Below are 24,113 nucleotides of genomic sequence, written 5' to 3'. Positions count from 1 at the left end.
ATGAGGAAAGATTCTGTAGCAAATTTGAATCAAAAAGAAAGAGCATAGCAATCATTTTATTCAGCACAACAGAATTAAAGCAAAATGAAATAATTGGGGTGAGCAGGGAAACTACATTTTAAAAAGGAAAAAATCAAGAAGTTACAATAGTGGTGAACTTAAAACATGAAACAGCTCCAGGAGAGGGAAGGCCACTTATCAGATGGATGAGTAGGGACTGCACGGTGATGAGAGGCGGGCGAGAGGTGTTGATGTTGGAATCGCAGTGCTATGCACTGCCCCAGTATGGCTGTGCCCCTGGGCCTGAGCACTGGGCTAGAGAAAGGCGGGTCTGGATGAGGACAGGGTGAGGACAAGAGCACCCTCTGTCATGTCTGCAGCCAGGCCCCCAGGGCTGTCAGCCTCCACACAAGAACATGACAACCTAGTGCGCCCAGGAGCCAACAGTGTCACCGACCCACCTTGCGTGGTGTGTGCTTGTTGTGTCCCACAGGCCCTCACGTGTCACCGCCGGCAGGCTTGTCTGTCATTCTAACCCTGGTGTGTGGTGGCCACACTACCCCCAGGGGTTTCTTCTGGAGCTGCAGGACCCAGCCCAGGTGTGTAGTTTGTGTTGTGTTTCGACCCATGCTGAGTCTGTGCCTCCTTGGTCTTTGACCCTAACTCAAGGAGAACTCCATGCCTCCAGTTGCTTTAGGTGCTAAAAGGACATTAAATGGCACTGACAACAAATGTGAGCATTTTATGGGGAATGCGATTTTGGTAAGGAGTTTAAAAGAGGAGAGCACACGCCTCATGGGAACAGCCCAAGGTACAGATCTACAGAGGGAAGGGTGTCTGTGGCTCCAGGTTGGGGTCCTGACCAGAGGCTCCCAAGGCCGGTTGGTTCCTCTCCCTGCTGCCTGCACCCTTTGAGTCTCTCCCTCCTCCCCAGGCCAGGAGCCAGGAGTGACCCCTGAACTGCTCTGCTGGGAAGGGCCTGGGAGTGGGAGCCTCGGGCCAAACCACATGTGTGGCTGCAGCCCAGCAGGAGCCTGCAGCCTTTGGAGCACGACCAGGGGACCTGCAGGTTAACAAACCTGCTCCTGAGGGCCTCCTAAGGGGCAGGCAGAAGTTTAACTGGGATGGTGAAGGCACTCAGTGAGTTAAGAGCCAAAGCAGAGTTAAAAGTCTCCATGAGTACCATTGTTGTTTTTAGCTGTAAGAAAAATAATGATTTAAATGTAGCCACGTTGGTTTAAGCAAATCTTCTGTTTCAGGTGCTCTGAATAATTCATCAGCGGGCAGGCGACACAGGTGGATTTGCGTCTGCCTGCACCTGCAAGGGAAGTGATCCAACCTTATTTAAAATTCTGAGAGTGAAGCAAGAGCCCCTCATGGGTTTCGTCACCTCAGTGTGGGCCAAGGGAACAAATGATGTCCCAGCAGCCTCTTCAGAAGCCAGGGTAGGATGTGCTGGAGATCGGCTGTGTGTCTCGGGACGTAGCATCTGGCCCTGAGGTTACTGCCCCCTTTCAGGCCTCACCACCCCAGGCAGAGGCCAGGTTATAGCCTTGGTCACAGCAGGAGCAGGGCAGCCCCTCCTGCCCACTGCCCTGAGGAGAGCACACGGCATGTGCAAGGGTTTCCCAGGGGCTACTGTCTGCCTGGTCTGGAGCAGGACGTGGTGCGAAGTCTAAACCAGGACTTCTTCCTTCCATATGTGATTTTCTTTTCTTTCGCTTCTGTAGTTTCTATTTAATGTTTTAGTTTTACAGTGCTGGGGTTGGAACCTGGGACCTCGAGCATGTCCCTAGCTAAGGCGAGATGGTCCAAGAGGCCCTCAGCTTCCTGGGTGGCTGCCGGCCTCCCCTTCAGCACCTTTGAGCTGATTCCCTGGCACTTTGCAACTTGGAGGTGGACAGCATCTCAGAGGAGCAGGGCTGAGCCCAGAGCCTGCTAGAGGCGCCTCTCTGGACACCATCCCAAGGAGCAGTTGAGAGGTCGTTTCAGGCTGCACTGGCCAGGAGCAGGCACAGGCAGGCAATGCTGCGACCCAGAGTCAGCCTGTGTCATGAGCCACCTTGTCGGGGCAACCCCTTCGGTTCCTATGTGGAATTAGGTTCCAAGTCACTAAGGACTGTCCAGTAAACCCCATGCATACCCTTCCCACATAAGCAAATTGCCTCACCCCACACCCTAAAGTAAAGCAATCTCATGCCAGCAAAGTAGGAGTGACATTTCCCAGGGTCTTGTTCTATATTTTGCTCTACTGTGCCTTTAAGCTGAGGTTTCCTGCCTTTGCTGATGAAAACCACTCTTGCTGCTTCTGCTTTAGCCAGATGGCTTTGACTGGCTGTCCTGAGGCCCGCTGACCCCGACAGGGTCCTCTGGCCTCCTGGGTGTCCAGAGCGTCTCCTCCCCTGGGCCTCTCCGTGTGGGCTCTGACCAAGGTAGCCCAGGGCTTCTTCCTGTGCCTTGGTGCAGGAGGCTGCAGCAGGCCATCAGCATGCTGGCTCTGGAGCGCCTCCTGCCACACCTGCTGTATAAGTGAATCCAGGCGGTTCCGCTGACCAGGAGGCACTATGTGGCCTCCGACAGCACTGACTCGCACTAAGGAGCTTCCCCTTGGTGGGGAGAAATGGGAGAAGCATCCTCAGCTGCCCCTCCTTGCTCCATGTCCTGGCCAGCTCTCTGCCCCCAGCTCCCTGGCCTCCCGTGCTCAGCTGTTGCTTGTCCAGAGCCTGCACAGCCCTGGATGGCAGTGCCTAAGTCCAATCAGGGTTTGCCCTGGAATAAACAGGTCTGAGAGCGAGAACGCGGTGCTTGGCCAAGGGAGGGAGGTCTGCAGCTCGGGGTCTGGCTCTGGCCAGAGTCGGGGAAGCCCTGGGTTCAGGGATCTGACACAGAGGTACAAATGCTGCTCCCAGGATGCAGCTGGAGCTCAGGCAGTCTCTGCTGGGCCTTGAGCAGTTGCTCTGTGCTTAGTTCCTGCCACTGAGGAAAAACGTGCCATCAGCATCTAGCGAGCGTGCACGCTTGTCCGGGCACATTGGTCAGGCCTCGGGTTTACATTCTAGCAGCAGCACAGCTGCCCTCCACATACTGTTCCTTCCCTGGTGACCTTGCACTAATGACCTGTGAGGAAGGAGGTGCTGGAGACTGACAGGAAGATGGGGACCTAGGGATGGCATTCTAGGAACTGGGGTGCAGTGCCGAGATGGCCATGCGCAGCGATTCTGGCCTGAGTGCTGGACCGGGAGGCTGAGCGGCTGGTGTGGCTGTCCAGAGGCTGGTGGTGACACCGGAGGCACTGGGAGGAGCCAGGAGAAGGTGTCCCTGGAGAGGAAGTCACAGGACCCCAGCTGGAGTGGCAGAGGATGCAGGACTGCGGGGACTTAGAAGCAGCGGGCTCCTGGAGCTGGTGGGAGGGGGTCAGCATGGCGTGGAGAGAGGAGGGGACTGGGAAATGGGGCATCCTGTTTTCAGGTGGGAATATTTGTTAGCCATTTGTGATTGCAGGGTGATTTGTTCCCTAGTGAAAGCTCATTCGTTCCAGTCATTCTGTGAGCAGTGTTTGGCATTAATCTGTGTCAAGCGACACTGCAGAAAACCTTCATCTGTGCGTGGACGAAACCACCCCAGCTCTCCCGGGTGCACTGCCCAGCACCGCCCACACGGGCTAGGAACTCGGATGTGCGACCGGCCGCTTCGGCCTGCGCTGAGATATCCTGAACAAAAATAAGCATGTGCGTCCTCATCTGCCAGCCTGACAAGTCAAATGCGTGTCGATTTCTGACTCACCTGAAAGAAGCCAGCAGGTGTGGGAGGTTTCTCATTTGCATCCCGCCTCCCAAAACCAGAGGCAGGGCTCAATCTGGTCTCTCCAGTCTGAGTCCTCCACCCCCACCCAGCCCACTGGGGACCACAGAGTTCTTGGAAGTTGTTATTTGTAGCAGTGCTGCCTAAATTTAGTGAGAAGAATCAGTGGCAGATGGAAACCTCAAGGAAATACCTCTTCGGTTTAGAATCTAGATTTAAATCACAGTTGTGTAGCATAACTGGGCACTGCAGCTCTCTTCAGTGGCAATTTTCTACTGTAATTTCTGTATTGTTTCTGCTTGTGTTATCCACATTAAGAGACCTGGCCAAGAACCTCATCCCCAGACCTGATTGATCTGTTTTTATTTTTTATGCTGATTTTCATGCTTCATAGGCCAAGTTTTTCCTGGTGTAATCTTCCTAGGGATGTAGGATTGACTTCTACTTTTTCTCTTTAATGTGGCATATTATTTACAAATATTATGGGTTGTGTGTAATTTTTTTTTTTTGTACCAGGGATTGAACTTGGGTCCTTGCACTTTCAAGGCAGGCAGCAGCACCACTGAGCTAAATCCCCAGCCCCTGTGTGTAAATTCTTAAAAAGAAATATTAATCAAATGCATGGGCCATGCAATGGAGTTAACTTCCACACAGGCCCGGGCGAAGTCACCATTTCTGTCTTCTCTGGAGAAGAGGCTCCTTTCCAAGGGGGGCTTGCGTGCAGGGAACTGAGATGGTTCTCAAGCTTGTACATCCCAAACCAGTTTCAAGACAGCAGGTACTGGCTCTGGACCTAGGAGCTGCAAACGTCGCAACTGACAGCATTAGGGTTCTGTAAACATGCAGCCCTGGTCAGACTTGGAAACAGGAAGGAGAACAGTAGTTGCCAGGGACTGATTAGATGAGGAAGATCCAGATTTGCTGGGGATTTAGCTCAGTGGTTCTGCCACCTGCCTCACAAGCACAAGGTCCTGAGTTCGATCCCTGGTACCAAAAAAAAAAAAAAAAAAAAAAAAAAAAAAAAAAAGACAGATTTAAAGTTTGTTTTGAGTTTTATTTTTCTTTCAGGGGATCAGTTTTTTTGGGTTGTGATGTAATTAGCTTTTGACAGGGCCACGGGCCTGTTCCTGTCAGCTATTTTGTGGGCATTCATTTGTGTGTGTCCGTGTGTGTATGCATGTGCATGTGTGGGCATTGCAAGGCCAGCTCCGCATCCCTGTGTCTCCTATACTGGTGACAGAAGCCACTGTCTCATAAGGAGGCTCCTTGGGATCACCTGCACTATCTCTGGTACTGCTGGGCCAAGACGAGAACCCTAGGTTCAAATCGTGCTGTTTGTGTTGTGCCGGGTGACAGAACATCAGAGGGTGTTCCTGCCTTCCCCCACACCCTGCACCCCTTACCCTGCACACTTCCCAGGCTCTGCCATCACAGCTGTCCACTTCCCCGAGGACAGCCTGCGAGGACTGTGGCTCACTCGGCATAGTGCCCCCACCTCCATCAGCCAGAGGTGCTGTGAAGGTCGAGACACAGGACACACTTCCGCTGTGGAGCTGCTGTGGTCAGAGCTCCAGGCAGGGAGCCATGGCCTGTGTTTACGATGTCTGAGAAAGAAAACAACAGTGAATTTTAGAAATTACACTTGAAACAAGCGAGAGTTTGATCTCTTTTCTAGCCTTGCAATCAGAATCTCAGCCCTGCTTTCCAAGTTTGTGTTCGCGTATCATTTTACGTGTAATCTTTAGTTTCAGGCCCAAAGAAGGCTAAAACCTCACTTTTGGTGGTTACTCGTTGAAACAGAAAACTGAGAGGTACTAGAACATTAGAGAAGAGGGGCTGGGCAGGTCATGAGCTCATGCAGAGGCTCTGGTGTACTTTCTGAGCCCTTCAGAGCCCTGTTGTGTCTTTCAGAACCTGAGTCGAAGCCGTGCCCGAACACGTCCATCGGCAGGTTCTCCCTGGCTCGTTCCCTTCCCTGTGCCTCTAGCTTGTGCTCCACATAGTCTCATGCTGACTGGTGCTATGAATGCTCAGTGTGTCTGTGTTGCTTCAGCAGAAGTAGGCCTTTTCCTTACCTCTTCCCCTTCTGCAGCCTGTGCTGCAGTGTCTCTCCGGACTTGCCAGGCCTCTCGCAGCATCATCACTCAAGAATCGCCTTATAGCACAGAGCGGGAGGAGCCTTTCTGTTGACTGAGCTTGGTTCTGTGTTTCAGTGCAATAGGAAACAAACTCTGCAGTTTGAAAAACAGTAATCTGACATTTGAGATCTCCACAAGTTTGACATCAATTGGCTTCCACCAGACTACTTTCTTGAAACATCATGGAAAGTGCTATTTTCTTATTTGGTGAGAATTATATTTTGTGGGAGAAGATAGGCAGCTTTATTTTTATGCTTTTTCAAAATGTTGGAGGTGATGGGAGGATGTGAATGCCATGCCAGTGATGCACCACTGTAAACACTGCTGCTGTTTATAATACTGATGAAATTTTCATATTGTTCTAGAATTTTTATATTTTTTACCTCTGAGTTTGCTGTACTTTCTATAATGTAGCTAGATACATCCTACTGCTTATCTCTGCCTGTCTCCAAATCTCACACCAGAGAGTGGTCCTTGGTATAGATCTTTTTAGAGGAAACATCTACTCCACATCTATTAAAAATTCTGGTACAATTGTACTCCTTGGCACTAGGATAATTTTAAGTCAGCCCAGCTGTCTGGAGGCCCTGGGGTCTGTGTGCTGCTTTCTGAATTAGTAACTAACTGTCACGAATGTGCCCGTGTGAAGGCATTTGAAGCCTTTTTAAGTAGCTCCAATTCTGTCGCCGGTGGCCTCAAAGAGATCTGTGCTTTGTTAATGACTAAGCCAAAATAAATAGATGTTCTTGGGCGGCGAGCAGCTGACACTTTTGGCAGTTTTGACTCCTTCCATGGTGAGATTTGCATGCCTGTTGGAGGTGATGGCAGCGGGGTCTGAGCCGTCCGTCCCTCAGAGTGGACAGGAGGGAGGCTGCATGGCCCGAGCGTAGGGAACAATGTGTCCCTTGCATGGTGAGGCCTAAACCTTGGCCGTGCTGCTCCCAGCACAGGTTCAGGGTGGACACTTGACAGCGTTGGCTTCCCTTGCTTCTCATCCTGTGGTCTTTGTGGGAACTCACTTCACACTGGGCTGAACGTGGATCCCACCAGCAGGCCGTCCACCAACGTCTTGGCTGGGCAGGCGCTCTCACCCTGGCTCTCAGGATGCCCACATGTGTCCTGCTTGCTTGGTGTTGCTGAGACGGTGGGTGGCAGCAGTGAAGAGGTGGACACTTGTAAATCCTCCTGGCCCCTGGGAAGTGTGGTCAGAGGGGAGCTGGGGGGAAGTGTGTGGGAGGAAGGAATTTCACAAGCTTCTGGATGAGATCCAAGAGCCAATGCCAACTCTCACTTAAAAGAAAAAGCCAGTTGAGTCATTTCAGTGGCAGCTGTAGGAAATGATCAGTGTATGAACCAACTAATGTGTTTGGCCTCGATGATGGAAGGTGTGAAATGACTGTTTTCTTTCCTTACAGTAGTGTTTCCTTTTCAGTTGTCTTGTCCTCTTAAGTCATGGTGTACTGTTTCTCTGGGTTTGGAGGGACTTTAGAATTCCAGACCAATGTTCAACGCGCCCAGCGAAGGACATGAAAAATGAGGAGAGACAAAAGGAGGCAGGTGGGGCGACCAGCAGAAGGTGAAGGAGGGAGAATCTACTGCTTCCTCTTCCTCTTCTGCCAGGGCACCCTGGAGTTCAGCCTTCAGCATGGCAGAAGCCCACCCTCGTGTGACATGTGCCTATTTGGATAAATAGAGGTATAGCTTATTGTATTCAAGACTGATGATATGATTAGTAATGGTCTGATTTTTTTCAAATCATGATTAAATTATTGGACATTTTTCAAGGCTGGGAAAAACACATAGCAACCATGCAAGCACAGTGTTCCATTTTGTTTTTATTTGCTTTCGGACCTCTCCCAAGCTTATAGAATGGAAGCACAGGTGGTATCGCTCACACCTTCAGCTGCAGACAGCAGATCCCACTCTGGGCCGGTTTGAGAAGGCAGGGTTTTATTAGAAGCTGGTTGAAGAGACACCAGCTCTGAGCTGAGGTTCCTGGAACAATCCCTGATTCTGCACAGGGCAGCCAGAGCTCTGTGCCAGCAAAGAATACGCTGCCCCCCGACACCAGGCAGGCTGGGAGTGGAGGTCCTGTTCTGTGGGGCCAGAGTGGAGTCATGCAGGAGGGACTTAGGCATTTCTTCCAAGACTGTGTTAGCAGACGTGACACAGGTTCCTTGTGACAGGAGTTCACAGCACATGGGTGACAAAGATTGCACTTTACTCCAGAAGGCAAACTGCTTTATCACTGTATCTTTTGAGGGAGTTGTGGTTGTGTTTATCATCATTCTACATATCTGCTCTTCATGTATTCTGTTATATTGGTTATTTTTCTAGCTTCTCATGTATCTATTGTCCATGACATTGTGACAAGATTCTATGAGATTAGGTAATTGCAAGAGGTAGAATTTAAAATGGTTCATTTAATTCCTTATAAAACTGTATTCCCTTGCAAATATTACTGAAATGTTTATATTTCAAATTTTCCTTGACATTGAAGACTTTTCAAACTTTAATGTCAATTTCTATGATAGAGAAGCAAATCAGACTTTAAAAACTCAACATTTTCTTTTAGATTTTTACAGAAGACTAAGTGAGGGGTGAGGATTTAGCTCAGTGGTTCCAGCGCCTGCCTCGCAAGCACAAGGACCCAAGTTCAATCCCTGGTACCCCCCCCCAAAAAAAACAAAAAAAGACTAAATGAAGTTCATTCTTTTTTATACTAGGCCATTGTTTTTAAAGACATATGTTAGTTTGATATACAAACTTGTACTGTTCTAAAAAGCAAAAGATAAATAAACAAATTGCAGAGTATGAAGCTTCTACTGATGAAATTGTAGCCATTGTGATACAAAAACATTAACCTATAAAGGTATAACATGACATCACAGATTTTGGTCATTTTTAAGGTTTTTATAATGCTTCCTTTTTGGATATTCAAGGTTCCAAGTGAAATATATAGAGAATTGCAATATTCAAAAAAGCATCTGAGATGATGGTTTTGAAACTTGTTGACACTTGCTCAAAAGTACTGAACTTTTTCACTTTTGTGATACACCTTTTGGATTGTGTCTAACCCTACTAGCTGTTTGTAGTGCAAAGCATAAATGTTTGTATGCATGGTCACATAAAAGAACCAGGAACTTTAATTAAAGAGTTTTTCTCCAGTTTCTTGGCAACAAAAGAGGGATGAAAACTTCTCCTTTTTAATACTTTTTAGTTTTTTGACCTGAGTAAATAGTTTCTTTAAATACATTTCTTCATTAAGGATCATCTGTTTTTATTGATTTTTTTTTTTAATCATTCTACAGGGAGTTAAATACCTGTGCATTCCAGCAGCGGATTCACCATCTCAAAATCTGTAAGTTGTTTTGCGGGCTTATTTAGAGATATTAAAATGAAAATGGTGTCGAAGCTGAATAAGTAAAGAATTGTGTGAGCCCAGGGCCCCATGCCCACAGAGGGCAGGGCTGGCCCACCGGATGCACTGCAGGGGGACCTTGCCACTTTCCTTCCTCTGTGTGGCATGACAGATGGGACATCCATCAGGCAGGTCCACAAAGGACACCTGAAACCAGATCTTTAGCAAGCTCATCATTGCTGTGGAAACAACTCCTTAGAGAGGTTCCCAGGTTTGCACCTCCTGTCTTGTCCCACTGTGCCGCCTCAGTATGTACGAGCTGCACTCCCTGTACCCAGCAGCTGTGTGACATGTGGCTGGGGAGTACCATGGCACTCACCTCCATAGCCTGCCTGAGTGTGAGGACGAGATCTTTCTGGTTTGGGAGAGCTCAGTCCTTGCTTCTACATAGCTGAGTAAATATCCGGCACCTCTTTGTACCTGCAGAGGGAAAATCAGTTGCAACCCTTTCTCCACATTCTTCTCCAGAGTGATGGGAGTGTGTTTGGGCTCGGCGGGGCATGACACCGGCTGTCCAGGAGACTGGAATGGAGCAGATTAGACTCTTTCTGGACCATGGATACACTCCAGGGTGCTATGAGGCTTATCAGGAGTTCCTCCTTCGAAGCTCAGGCATAGTACATAGAAATCACACATATCAGGAGCACAAGCCATTTTCATGTGTCCTATCCCAAGTGTCCAGCCTCTCCAGAAGTCACTGGACACTGGAGCATCAGCCAACACTGAGCTCTCACTCCAGGAAAAGCTGGGCTGTCGTGGACGGTGCAGTCATTCTGTGGGACCTACCTGCGGAAACAAAAATAGAGTCAGAGTCGGACGGATCGGTGTGGGGAAAAATGAGATGGCAAGCCAGGGACCCACAGTGCAGAGGTAGAGCAGGAAAGGACACGGGGAGGGGATTATTGAGGCAAGTATGTGCCTCCTGGGGATTAACAGCAAGATGGACCATTAGGGTGGAGGATGGAGGAGGAACAACTTTACTAAGGAAGCAAAGGAGTTGCAGGGCTGGAAGGAGGAGAGCAGCATTCAAGAACTTCCCTGGTTACTGATCGTGTCAAGAAACAGAAGTGGTTGGAAGGGCATGATTTATACGGAAGGAAGTGAACCACTGCTTTTCTCTGAAGACCAGAGCAATCTTCTGCCCATGTTTTGATTACTATTTTTAGAATAGTTGTTTTGTTCTTATTTCCAACCCAGATTGTACATTGCTACCGAACTTGTCAATAACCAACTGGCAGTTTGATTCTCTAGAAGAATCGTACCATGGCCTGTCTGCCCTTGTCCTTGAGCTGCCCTGGCTACATGCTGTGCTAGGGGCCCAGTGCTCTAGTTGATGTCCATGACAGTTACCTAGGTGTTGAGCTGTCCTGTGTTATAGACAAGTGAGCAGTAGTCTGAGGTGTCAGGAAATCTCTAACAAGAAACCAATTCCAGGGACCTTGGTCAGGTCGTTTTAACCCATCCTGTTCTTTTATCTGAAAAATGCCTGCCTGCAGGATTTGGGAGCCAAAGTCGATGTGCGTGTGAATGTTTTCTCCTCCAGATATTAGGAGCTTTAGAAACTAAGAGTCTGTTTCTACTCAGAGGGATCGGCATGCCGTGAGAGTTGCAGAACGTGAAGCATGCTTGGCAGACTGGAAGGTATGCTCAGGAGGGCAAGGGAGCGGAGCATGTGATGGCTACTTTTCCGAGTGCCAGGCTCTTATGGGTCAGCTGAAATCTTCTGGCCAAACCAGCCCAAAGCAGTCTCCAGGCTGGCGGACTCCCCACAAAGTTGGGTTAGTGCTCTCCTGTTCCAGCTGTGCAGAGGTCCCCTGAAGCCCCTCATCCATGTCACCCTTCCCTTGCATCTGCTGGGAGCGCAGGTCTGTGAGGCTCAGGTAGCAAAGGTGGCAGCTGCACAGCTGACATGTGGAGAATGTGCTCGAGCTGCTGCTCCCAGCAGAGCCCTCCCTGTCGGCCGGAAGAGGAGGCCAAGATCCTGACTCCTCACTCGGAGAGGTAGGCGTGCTATGCCTGGGTGTCCTCGGAAACTGCTACTGTTAATGCATGGGTAGCAAGCTTTACGCATAGGCAAGGCTTTTGGCACACAAATGGAGTGAATCTAAATATTTCTGGTGTGCAGAAGTTGTATGGAGATCACAAAGCAGAATTTAAACTCTGAGTGTACTTTGGATTGGTAAGAGGCAGCCCAGCAAGCACCTTTTCACTTTCCCCATTGCAAGGGAAAGCATGGCTTGCTTCTTAGCGGTGAGTGTTACAGTACATTTCCTGTTGCTATAATAGGATATCTGAGGCTCCTTATTTATTTAGAAGAAAGGTTTATTTGGGGTCACGGTTCTGGAGGCTGAAGTCCCAGACTGGGTTACTACCTTGGGGAGGCCATTGTGCAGTAGAACGGGGAGAGGCAAGGGAGCTCGTACTGAAGACAGAATAGGACCACACTCCAGGTTGCCACCTCATTCCCAGGGAGAGACATCAGTCCACCGAGAGGGCACGGTCCCCATGACCAAACACCACCTACCAGTGCCACTATCTTGAGGAGTTCAAGTTCCAATGCAGGAGTTTCAGGGGACACATTCAAACTGTAGTAGGCAAGCTTGCGTGATATCATCAAATGATTAACCTAAAAGGGGCAGGCAGGACACCTGCTTCTCTATGGCCGAACACATCTAAGGTTTCCTGTTTTTATTGCTCACCAAATATTACTAATGGCAAGAACTTTCACTTTCCATATTGTCTACTAATATGGATGGTCAGGAAACAAATATCCTTAATGCTCTGCCCCACAAAAGCCAGACAGGTCACGCTCTGGGCAGCCCAGTCCATTAGAAATCATTCGTAGTCCAGCCACATCGAATTCCTGGTACCTAAGAATTCTTCTATTCAGTGACTAAATAAATTCTGAAAAACAGTATTTCTCACTTTTAAATTTAGGTACTGATTTTTTAAATGATTTCCAACTTTGAATATAATTTAAAACTTTATATCCTAAATCTTTCCCTGCAAATCCAAGAGGAATCCTGGCCAGTCATGCTCAGTAGAAAGCTCATAACCTTTGAGAGCGACTGTGTCCCTTCCCTGTCAGCAGCTGCAGACGCCCCAGAAAGGTCAGCTTTCTGTCTTGGGCTTAACCCTAAAGAATCTCCCCTATCATCTTACAGGAACTTAAAATGCAGACAGCAGGTTTGAGATAACACAAAATTTTTAGCTCAATTCCCCCAACCACTAGCCTTGCCAAGCTGTGAAATGTAAAAGTTCAAGTTCTCAGTGTCTGAGAAGCCCAGGATCCACGTGGTGTGCTCTCCCTGGTTCTGTTGTAAGAATCAAATGCATGGCCCCACATAGCCAATGTCAAGGGGCTGGTGACTTAAAGTTTTTAGAAATACTTGCTTTTGCTTTCTCTCTGGCTTTTCCTAAGCAAGTCACTTTAATCTCACTTCTCTCAGCTACACAATACCTCTCTCATCGGTTTTTATAATATTAAATGAGATAAGTGAAAGTATTTTTATGGGCATGAAGCATTTCCAAAAATAAGGTTATATTTTATGTCTTGTCAAGTAGGAAGTATTAGTTTCTTTTGAAAGTGAATGGTTGAATATCCATTACTTGCATTTGCCTGTGCTTAGTTCAGCATGTACTAAATAGGTATTTTGTAGTTAGACATCACTAAATAAATAATGGTCTCTTGTTTTCCTCTCCAACCAGTCCAGGCAGCTTGGTGTTTGCCAGGCTGGGAGCCCACAGCTTTGCATCATAACACTTTATGACATTCAGCGGTTTGAGAGCCAAGCAGGGCTCTAACTTTTTTGAGGTTTTTGTGGAAAGGAGAAGCATTAGCAATACAGAAAGCTTATATTTAAAACACCAGAAACTTCCTCGACTTATTTGTCCTCCCAATTCTTTGTCTTGTATTCTTTAGTCTCAATGATACCATCTATCATTTCCAACTCCCCACCTACCTCTTTTCTATTTACCTTTTTCTTGGATTTCATTATGAAAGAGCAGCTATGTAAGATCAGAGCGGGGCCAGCCTTTGGAACACTGTGGCCCTGCTTCCAGATGGCTCCTGACAGCCCTGCAGTCCCCGAAACCCTGCTGGCCCAGGAGAGGATGAGAACTCTGGGACAGGCACAGCCAGTTAGCCAGTGTTTCCTGCTTCGCCTTTTCAGCTCCAGCCACTGTCTTTTTTCTTGGGGTTCTTTTTTGTTTGGTTGGTTGGTTTTGGTTTTGGTTTTTTTGGTACCAAGGATTGAACTCGGGACCTTGGGCTTGTGAGGCAGGCAGCAGAACCACTGAGCTAAATCCCTGGCCCTAGCCACTGTCTTTTAGTCTTAGGCTGTGTTGTGTGTGTGTGTGTGTGTGTGTGTGTGTGTGTGTGTGTGTGTGTGTGTGTGTGTGTGTGTGTGTGTGTGTGTGTGTGTGTGTGTGTGTGTGTGTGTGTAACCTTAGGTATATTGTTCTATGCTCAAGTTTTTTATTTCTTAGTCTGTTGTGTGTGTGTGTGTGTGTGTGTGTGTGTGTTTGTGTGTGTGTGTGTGTGTAAAACCATTTTCTTTTTTGAAATGATACTGTAGTAGATGATAGAGAGGTGTTTTGGTTACTGTTGTGTTGGTTTTGTTAACCTTGCTTTAAAATAACTTTATTTGACAAATAAGAAGTGTGGTACATGCACCCCTCGGTTTTTAAGGGAGTGCCTCTGGAATTCAGCCCAGGGCCCCCTGTACCTACATGCATGTTCTGCCATGGAGCCATGCCCCCAGCTGCCCATGTTTAAAACCCTGACAGTGCACGGTACATAAAGCCTGGACCCCCAGGCACTGGAGTTCGTTCTGTGCATCCGATGTCCTCCTGTGTCTGCAGAGTGGAGAATCTTCCCCACCTGTGTCTGGTGGAGGTGCTGCACGGTCTGCGCCCACAGGGTTCCAAAGAGAAGGTAGCCCAGCGGGGGTGTGGCCTCACCAGCTCTGCCACTGAGGCAACGGCTGGGATCTGAGACTTCCAAAGCCTGGACTCAAATAGAACGCTTAACCCATTCATTTCTGAAAATATTTCTTTCTAAGAAAAAAAATGAGGGGTGCTTGCCTTTCCTGAATTTGTTCTGCTTTCGCTTTCATTTATCTACCTTATCCCAACACACACACACACACACACACACACACACACACAAACGCATGCACATGAGTATTGCACTGGGGCAGGCAGTGTCCTGCGTCCTCCTTTGGTAGCACTGGCTCTGAGGTACAGCCGTCTTCCTTTCGAGGCGGCCAGGTCCCTGGGCCCCCTGTCCCCAGCAGAGACCCTATGAGCAGAACAGAACTGTCTCAGCTCCCACAGGGGCTCACAGCCTCCCGATATCACAGTCTCAAGGCAAGAAGTAGTTGTTCAGCTTGAAGAATGGACACCATGTGGTGTGGTCGACCAGATCTCTCCACCATCCTTTCTTGGAGCCTCAAAGTCAGGAGCCCAGCGGGTCACTGGCCTTTAGCCTCTGCTGTGGAGAAAGAACAGCTGGCTGTGGTCAGTGGAGAGGAGGGAACAGGGGCACTGCTAAGCCGCTTGCAAGGCCCACAAGAAGACACCCCCGGCGGACATTCCCTGCCACCCCAGGGTATAACATGCAGGAGCCACGATGAGCCAAATGCACCTGCTCTCTGGACAGAATTCAGTGTGTGTCACATGGAAGCCAAGGCTGGCTGCCAGCCCCACTGAGATGAGAACAGGGAACTGCTGTCCATTGAAACAGCTTGTGGTGGGCTTTGGATTTGTGCTTCTGCTTCAAACTGGAGTTGAGCAATAGAGAGCCCGGCCATGGGTATTTCCCACTGTGGAGGAGGCGTCCAAGGGCCAGAGCTTAGCTTATGTCATTGGCTTCCTTGGAAATAACCCACACACGCTCCCCTGCAGCACACTGCTCTACTCCAGGGTGTCATGGAGCTCGCTGGTCCCTGGCTTTTCTTGGAAAAGTCATTTCTAGGAATGGCTTCCTGGCCTGGCCTGCTGCCCGCTGGTGTGTGTGAGTCAGGCGCCACAGCAGGCTCAGCGGCCCACTCGGCATCATTGCACAGCCTGGACCCACCGCTGGAGTGAGCCGAGTGCGGGGCACTGTCCTGATAAACTTCTGTGACAGCAGCCGCTAGAGGAGGGAGCCAGCAGGGCCGGGTGGGGACCCCGCTGCACAAGTCCTGAGCCTCTGCATAGAGCTAGAGAGGTGTGGCTCTCACCCACTGGGCACACACCCTCTGCTGGGTGGACTCTTGAATCTGGGCTCTGGGCTGCAGCATGGGAAGCCGGTTCCATGTGTGTGGTTGTGATGTGCCAGTGTGAAAGGCAGACGTGAGAACCTGCTCCCACTCCAGAGTGTCTGTGGGAGGGCTCCATCGAGGAAGGCCCGTGTGGGCCCAAAGAACCAGCCGGAGCCCTGAGACCGAGCAGGTGGCCATGATAGTTCGTGTTGCTGTGTGGCCTGCAGCACAGTCTGAGGTGCTCTGGGTCTTGCTCACCCTCTGGGCGGGTGGCTTTCATTCCTAGGTCTGATTTTGCTTTTCCAGCTGCTGCTCTCCCTTTCCTATACTCACTGACCTGAACTCACTGACGAGAAAGAGACTTACAGCAGGCTGCTGCCAGGAGAGGCCCGGGCACCCTGGGGTCACTGGCGGTCCCCCTGTGGCCAGCCGAGGCAGGGCCCTGGAGTCGGGATGGCCTGTCCCAGAGCTCCTCCTTCTGCTCGCCTGTTACATGGAGTGAGTGATGGCCTCGCTGCTCACAGCAGGAGCAGGGAGCAGCCCAGCCACCTGGTCTGCACAGTGAGCGAGCAGCTGGGGGTGGTGAGTGGCTGAGGGAGGTGCTGATGTCACACAGCGTGCATTTGGCTGTGGTAGGAAACCAGGCCAGCAGCATCCTTGGGGATAAGGACTTCTGGTGTGGCTAGGTCTGGGAGCAGGGCCTGGCGTCCCAGAGCCTGGCCTCTCCGCTCCCTGCCCTTCCTCCACAGTTGGCACCGTGGCCACCACAGCTGCTGCATCCCTGAGCATGGAGTTTGCCCATCCCTGGCAAGATCTGCAGAGGCAGAGCTGCTCCTCTCATAAGAAGGGAAGACTTCCCCAGAAGTATACCCACTGTCTCCCTCTGCCTCCCCCTGTCCTACTGGAGGGAGGCAAGACAGTCCTGGGACACTGGCCCTTGGCCTCTGTGACCAAGTCTTGCCGCAGTCCCAGTTGCAGGCTCAGGGACTTCACTACAGCCACCAGCACCTGCCAGACCTGCTGCTTGCCGCCCTTACCTGGGGGCAGGTCTTTACCCATCCAGAGTCCCCAGTGCCCACCTCACCTCTCCACATATTCAGCTCTCATCTGGCTACCGCAGGCTGCTGAAGCCTCAGCCCTGACACCTCAGATTTCAAGATGATGCATCCAGAATGCTATCTTGCCTGCTGTGTACCAAGCTGGTATGGAGAGCATGTTGCAATTCTCCAAACCACTTTCTAAGTTTACACCTGGGAGCTTTGGCCCCCATGCCAGAATCTGATCTTGCAGTGTTATGCCACTTAGCAAGTAAAGGTGAGAACCTGGAGCCTACTGGTTGGTCTGTTTGGACTCCCTACCCTGGACACATGCAGGTTTTTTCATGCACATTTAAATTTTCCTCCACCTCCTGTCTGTGCCAATCTACTGAGTTCCCATTGAGGCTGTTGAGTTTCTTCTTCAGTCAGCAGCTGATGCCTTTGTTGGCCACACGTGAGCTTCACCTGCTCATATATGTTGCTTGTGTTTTCACTCTGCAGCCAGGAACTGCACCTTATTCATTACAGATTGTCCTGCAGCTCTCAGAGACCCTGGCAAATGGTCAGGCTCCACCCATGTTAAAAGGGAAGTGCATTTAGCTCATGGACAGCTTTTACTGTATACTGCCTTGGGAGCCAGGGATGGTAGATCACACAGGAAGTGTGAGTACTTTGTCTGCCCCGTGGAGTGCCTGCACTTAACCCACAGTCAGGGCTAGGTGTGTGGCACAGGGCACACGTGTCAGCTGGGACCCAGCATAGTGGAGCTCAGGCCTGCCCAGCTGCCTCTAGGTGACCTGGCCTCTGACCTTGACCCTGAAAAGCTACCCTGAAAGGAGCATCCCTGCCTGTGAACAGGGCCTGCAGGTGGGCACCCTGGACAGTCAAGGACCAACTGAGTGACAAGATAGAGGGTCAGGAAGGGAGGCTGAGCACTTCCATTGTCATTTAGGACTTCAGAGTAGGCACAGCCTGGCAGCACATCATACACACACATAGACACACACACACACCCCACAGGCAGCATCCCTGCTTTCCTGTCCCAGCCCCCACAGAGTGGCTTTGGAGCTGAAATCCCCACTTCCCCACCACTTTCCGGTGATGTGCAGACCTGACCCCTGTGTTCAGGGGGCATGAGGGGTGCTGTCAGGCCTCTGGTTGTCCGAGAGAAACAGCACATCAGACTCCAGCAGCCCACAGTGCATCCCAAGGGGCTGCTGGCTCACCTGAGCATGGCAAGCTGAGCAGGAGCCACCACCCCCAGTCAGAGGAATCCACACAGAGAAATCCCAAACACTTCAGATAGTTAGGCAGCTCAGCCTGGGCAGCGCAGTGTGACTGGGTTTTGAAGCTGTGGTCTCAAACCTTTCAGAAATCGTCGGGTGGGTGCTGAGTAACAGCCCTTTCTCCCTCTCTCTGTCTTGTTTTTGTGCCTAGGACAAGACACTTCAAAGAAAGTATTAAATTCATCCACGAGTGCCGACTGCAGGGCGAAGGCTGCCTCGTGCACTGGTACGTGTGTCTCTGCATCCTCCTCACCAAATTCTCATGAGTGTTTTTCTGTGTGTGACTGATTCTCTCATCTCCTGAGAGTTTTCCCTACCTGAATCTCACCCACATATCCCATTTCTCTCCCATCGAGTGTTGGTCATCACTTGCTCTAGTGAAAAGAGAACCCCAACTAGCTTTGCTTTTGCTTTTGTTTTTGTGGGTTTTTATTTCACTTGTTGTTAGGATTGTTACTGGGATAGTCAAGGCTGAACATTTCCTATCTGTGGGTTTTGAACCATGGATTCTACCAATCATGGATCACATCTATTTTGAAAAAACATGTGCATCTGCATTGGACACACAGAGACTTTTTTTCCTCATCATGATTCCCCGAGCAGTGTGGTATGACACCTCCACACGGTACTGACATTGTATAGTTTTTATAAGCAACCTAGGGATGTTTTGCATGTGGGAGAATTGCACAGGTTCCATTTGATACCACACCATCCCGTATAAGGGACTTGAGTACACGCGAATTTTGGTATCTGCAATGGGTGCTGAAACTAGGGTCCCCTGGATATAGAGGACGTTGTACCCACGCACTGTGAGGAGAAAGCTGTTCTGACACTGAGTATAAAGCTCTGGCACATAGTTACCTGGAACATAGACAGTTCCCAGCACACACTGGCCCTCCTTCCATACTGCTGGTATCATGCAGTAACTCAGCCAATTTGCCCAGGATCCAGGAGCCAGCATTCTGGCACCAGGCTCTGTTGTCCGTTAGTGTCCTTGGGACCTGTGTGTCACTGTCTCGAATGAGGTGTGACAATAATAACCGGAAGCATAGCATCTTGGCCTCCCACTGCCACCCATGTGGCACAAGCTCTCTGGAAGCCTCAAGTGCCAATTCCTAGGAGTGCTAAGGTTGAAGGCAGCCCGCCAGGGCAGGCAGAGCCCATGTGTGCTGGCCAGAGAAGCCACTCAGGAAGGCCACTGTGTGTCCTGAGGGCAGCATGAGGCATCTCAGTGGCTGTAAGAGTGTTCAGCAGATTCACACAGCTCTGAAAAGGTGTGATTTTTTCATTTCCCTTTAAAAGACTAAGAAGTATAATAAATACAAACAGTAGTTTTTAACATTCAATTACATTTGGCGCTAAAGCACTGAGAGGTACAATTGGAGGCTCAAAAGGAATTTCTCAAACTCCAATCTGGGGGCTTCTCCAGGCTTCTGATAAATTCAGATCTCCAGGCTTGCAGCTCCAGGGGCTGTATTTTTATAAGTCTCTTGGAGTTTCTGATACAAAGCCCTAGAGAAGGACCACTACTTGAGAGTAGGGTGATTATTGTGATTTATATTGGGAGGTGCATAGCCTAATATTCTAGCAATTTATGTCATACATATGGGCGTAAGACATCCCTGAGAATTGCTGAACTTGCCCATGTTAAGCCATTGCTAAAACACCGAGTCTGGCGAAGCATGACCACTCTATGACTGTTTTAGTTTGCAAATGCATTTAAAATCGGTCCCAAACTTGGCCTGCTGGTGACACCTAACCATCGTCACCTGCACATGACCAGGCTCTGAGCATCAGTGTTGCTGCTCTGCGACTCTGCAGTTACATCAAAAGGACACAGAAGTGTGATTTAGCAAGGCCTGCTAGATTTTGTGGGCTTTTAAAATCGTAGATTTAGCCTTTGAATGTGGTGGCTAAGAAAGCCAGAACTTTCGAAGATGGGGAGCATTCTAAAGTAATGTGGGTCATAAGCAGATTTGTTGCACAGGTCTTGGAAGCCTCCAGTCCCCTTGGTTAGTTTTTTCCAAGGAAATGGGAAGTGTCTAAGGAAGGCTCAGGAGCAATGAGAATCATAAAGCTGGAGTGTCTGGACCTCTGTCCTGTAGAAATCTGTGGAAATGAGGCTAAGCCACCAAAGGGATGCCTGCAACTCTGGTGCCATGGGCTCAGGGAAGCTGGACTGGTCCCCAGCGGCTGCCCACAGCTCACTGGCCTGTGTTCATGAGCAGCCCTGGCAGGAAGGCTCCAAAGTGAGCCCTGCAGGTCCCCCACTGCAATTGGCTGAGCCCCACGGCCCCAACCAAACTGGCTTTGTCCGTGTACCCTGCCTGCAGCCTGGCCGGGGTCTCCAGGAGCGTGACGCTGGTGATCGCCTACATCATGACCGTCACTGACTTTGGCTGGGAGGATGCCCTGCACACTGTGCGCGCGGGCAGATCCTGTGCCAACCCCAACCTGGGCTTCCAGAGGCAGCTGCAGGAGTTTGAGAAGCACGAGGTCCACCAGGTAAGCCATGCTGGGGATATTTTGCAGATGTGGGCAGCTGCCCCAGGAGCCTCCATGTGAACTGAAGGATCCAGAGCACCCACGGTGCTCTGCAGCCTGCAGATGCGGTCCCCAGTTCCTGAGCCTCGGCTGTACCTAGGACCCTCCCTCAGCCACTTTCCTCATGCCTGACTTCACGGCAGCTCATCTGTCCTGTGGCTGAAGTGCCATTTCCTCAGCATGGCTTACTTTTTTATTTTGCTTTTAACTAGTTTTAATCTTTAAGCTTTTAAAGGAATCACGGATGAGGAGATGGTGGTATGATGTTTTCCAACACTAGTCTTGGAAACACAAAACTGAGGTTTCTGTTTGAAGTAAAACAGGCTCTTCTTCCTCCTAAGAGAGTTCCCATGTTATGAAACTCCTCTCTCCATGTACCATGCCCCCCTGGGGTCCTATCTAATCTCAGCTGCCACAGTCAGGGACAGCAGGACACTTTCTTCTCCTATTTGTCATGGAACTCTTAGCTGCAGACACTGGCGGACCCGGTCTGCCAGGCAGATGCCTCAGTTTGACTTACTGTCATTTCCTCAGGCTGGGAGGGGCAGTTTTCCTGCCTGGCACTGGCTGATCACCCATCCTGCTGTACAGGCCCTGGGCCCTCCAGGGTTCTTTACATGTGGCAGCTTCTGTGCCATTAAGTAGCTGAATGCAGGTGTTTGTTTACTGGTGACACTTGGATTTGTTCCCAATTTCTTCAGTACCGGCAGTGGCTGAAGGAAGAGTACGGAGAGAACACTTTGCAGGATGCTGAAGAAGCCAAGAGCATTCTGGGTAAATATAGAGAGCAAGGGCGTGTGGACTCGCAGCCTGGCGCTAGGCGGTGGAGCAGCTTTTCAGCCCTTCCTCCTCTGGCCTGCAGCTACACAACAGAGACCTAAGGCAGAGGGATCTGCTCCCTGCCTTCCCACCGCTTGTCTTCACGCCCGCACCGTCTGTGTGGTGGTCTGCTGGTCTGCTGGCCGCTGCCCTGGATGAGGGAGGCAGCCTGGGCGAGGCAAACTGCTCAGGGCTCCTCCCCAGGACCCTGCTCAGCCCTGCTCCGAGCCCCTTTGCTCTGCCCCCCTGCACACTGAGCTGGCTGCCCTGGGCTGCTTCCAAGTTACTGGGCTACCACACACTGCCATGTGCATGTGGATGCACAGTGTGAGTCTGTGTGTGCAGCCCGTGTGAGGCTGTGTGCATCGCGAGAGTGCACGTGTGTGAATGTTGGGTGTTCATGTGGCCGGAACTCATCAAACCCGAGCTGCCCAGATCGGTGGTGTGGCCACTTCTCCCTCCTCTGACACCATGTGGAAAGCTTTTGTACTTGACCTTGGAGAAGCTGCTGGGCAGGAGCCGCCTGTAACACAAGCAGACAGCTGGAGGAATCGGGGGATGAGCCAATGAAAGCTACCGCCGCCGCCGGCAGTCCATGGGGAAGGCGAGGTCTGGCCCTTCTCTGGGATGCTGTTCCAGGGACCCTGAAGTGTGTGTGCATTGGCAAGGAAAGCCCCTGGGGAAATGGCTTGGGCTGGGTGTGGGCACTGCAGGTCCTGGTTTCTCTGCTGCCCCTTCAGCCTGTGGTGCCCTGAGATCTGCTTGGTGTTCTGGACGCATTCAAGGTTCTTCAGCCAAAGGTTTCCTGCGTGAGGGCCCTTCCCTCCCCTCCTCCCCACTTGCTTCATGGCCTCCAGCCTCTCACCGTTCTTGCTCTGCAAAGGCCCCTTCTTAAGGTTTGCATGCACCTGCAGGAATTGGGAAGAGCATTAGGCACTGTAGCCATTTGCATTTAAAAATGCCAAAGCACTTATTAAGCTCCTTGATGTATGCTGTGGATTTGGTCTTTGATCTCAGCTACCTCATTAAATGTCTTCTGAAAAGGTGGTTTTGGTTATTCTAGTCCACTCTGCCTCAGAGTTGACAATTTTGGTCATGATTGCTTTTGAAGCCAAAGGGCAAGTCATCAGTATCCTTGAGCTATTTCACATTCCGAAGTGGGCTCCCACCATGTTTTCGGTGATGTGATTCCACAGAGCTGGTGAGCACCTGCATGTGCGGTGTGAGCCACAAGGCCCTGTGTATGTGCCATGGTCCAGTTCCTTATACCAACTGGAGTTTGTGCACACACAGAGCCACGTGAATGAAAAATGTATGCCTCCTCTCCCAAAAAAGATGTCATAACCCAGTTTCTCCAAGTTCTACCATGAAAAGAGCCTCTGAATGAGCAGAGTGGTTTTCCCATTGCATGAAGGGTGTGTCAAAGACAAGCTCTCTGGGGATGGGGAAACCAAGTGGCCAGCTGTGCACACATACAGCCCCAGTGCATGAGACAGGCCGTGGCCACAGGTACACGTGTCCTTAACTAAGAGAACTGCCTGTGAGGTACACTTTTGCTTTAAACCAAAAAGAGATGTAAATATACAACAGAGGGCTACAGGTGTAACTCGGTAGAGCGCCTGCCTGGCATGCACCAGGCCCTGGGTTTAATCCCCAGTACAACAAAAGGAAATGAAAAGAACACCTGAGCAAGTACTCGAAAGTGTGTGTCCATTTGTGAGTTACCTGACACACTCCCACAGGCTTTGGAGTGTTTTAATATTTGTTGCCAGTAATGTTCTTTCTCCGCAGCCACTCCAGGAATTCTGAAGTACTGGCCATTTCTCAGAAGACTGTAACATACCCGAAGTTTGTGAAATATTGCAAAGTTTAGGCTGGTGCTGCCACAAAGAAAAGTGACCTGGAGTTTAAGTATCCAGCAGTGATTTGTAACTTGTTTTTCATCTCCCAGGGAGTACATATGTAATCATGTTGTAACGTGTTGTGAGCTGTGGGGATTCTTTAGCAAGAGAAAACACTTTTAGCCTAATTCCACGCTGTGGCTGTCCCTTGAACCTGACATTGATGCTCTCCAGAGCCCCGCTGCTGCCATTGTGACGCTGTTTAGTAATCTCAATTACTTCCTGTGAGCAGTGCCCAAGGAGGAAGCCAGCACCTGAGGACAGGGACAGACTCAACTTGGGGCATGTTTCTCCCAGGCTGATGGTCTCCACATGGAATTCCCCCAAAGCTACAGTTTTGTTAATAAAGGGCAACCTGGCATATTATGCTCACTGTCCATGCTGGCGTTCTTCCTTGGCGGTGGTGTGAGGCTCTTGCGCGTTTCTGTGGCAGACACAGTGGGAAGGAACCTGTTGCTGGTCCCTAAAGCAGGACAGCACATGCTAGGAAGGGCAGGTTAATGTCTCCATGACAAAACAAACTGGTTCTTGGCACTGGGAGTGCAGCCCAAGATACTCAGGTCCCCGGGTTCTATCCCCTGACACCAGAAGAGGAAAACAGCCCCTGTGCAGTGTGCATCACAAACGCTGGAGCTAGACTTTGCCTGGCAGAGGAGGAGCTCGGTGTCTGGCACCCCTGGAGTTTCCTCATGGACACAGAACTCAGCCCCAGGCTACTGTGGACATTTGCTGCATTTACTGGGTCCAGTTTTTCTACTTTTGTGTTTGGCATCCCAGTTGGGGAAACACACTGACCAGTGTAGATCCATTTCCTGGATTTCCCTTGTCTCACTCTGAGGAGGAGGAAACTTAACTTGTTACTCCAAGGTGAGTTTGCCATAAAGAAGCAGGTGAACAAATGCTGGAGCATGGTAACTTGGC

At 50.1% G+C, this 24,113-nt stretch overlaps 1 protein-coding gene across 3 annotated transcripts in view; it reads left to right on the top strand.

The window, feature by feature from the left end:
• Positions 1-23,558, top strand: part of Dusp22 (dual specificity phosphatase 22) — a 39,435-nt gene extending 15,877 nt beyond the window's left edge. For 2 of the 3 annotated variants that reach the window (XR_004516538.1, XR_004516539.1), the window contains 5 exons: positions 9,251-9,300; positions 10,945-11,001; positions 18,080-18,154; positions 20,262-20,433; positions 21,174-23,558. Coding sequence is in view for 1 of the 3 variants with exons in the window: in XM_019207314.2 (XP_019062859.1) it covers positions 9,251-9,300; positions 18,080-18,154; positions 20,262-20,433; positions 21,174-21,353 (477 nt within the window). In the remaining 2 variants the exon portion in view is untranslated. The remainder of the gene's footprint in view (positions 1-9,250; positions 9,301-10,944; positions 11,002-18,079; positions 18,155-20,261; positions 20,434-21,173) is intronic. The other variant, XM_019207314.2, reaches the window with a different exon arrangement.
• The last annotated feature ends 555 nt before the right edge of the window (positions 23,559-24,113 follow it).

Source organism: Fukomys damarensis, unplaced genomic scaffold, assembly GCF_012274545.1.
Source record: "Fukomys damarensis isolate Sample0158 unplaced genomic scaffold, DMR_v1.0_HiC HiC_scaffold_10, whole genome shotgun sequence".
Taxonomy (NCBI): domain Eukaryota; kingdom Metazoa; phylum Chordata; class Mammalia; order Rodentia; family Bathyergidae; genus Fukomys; species Fukomys damarensis.
The sequence above is the reverse complement of the archived record's forward strand: the minus strand, read 5'-3'. Positions and strand labels throughout refer to the sequence as shown.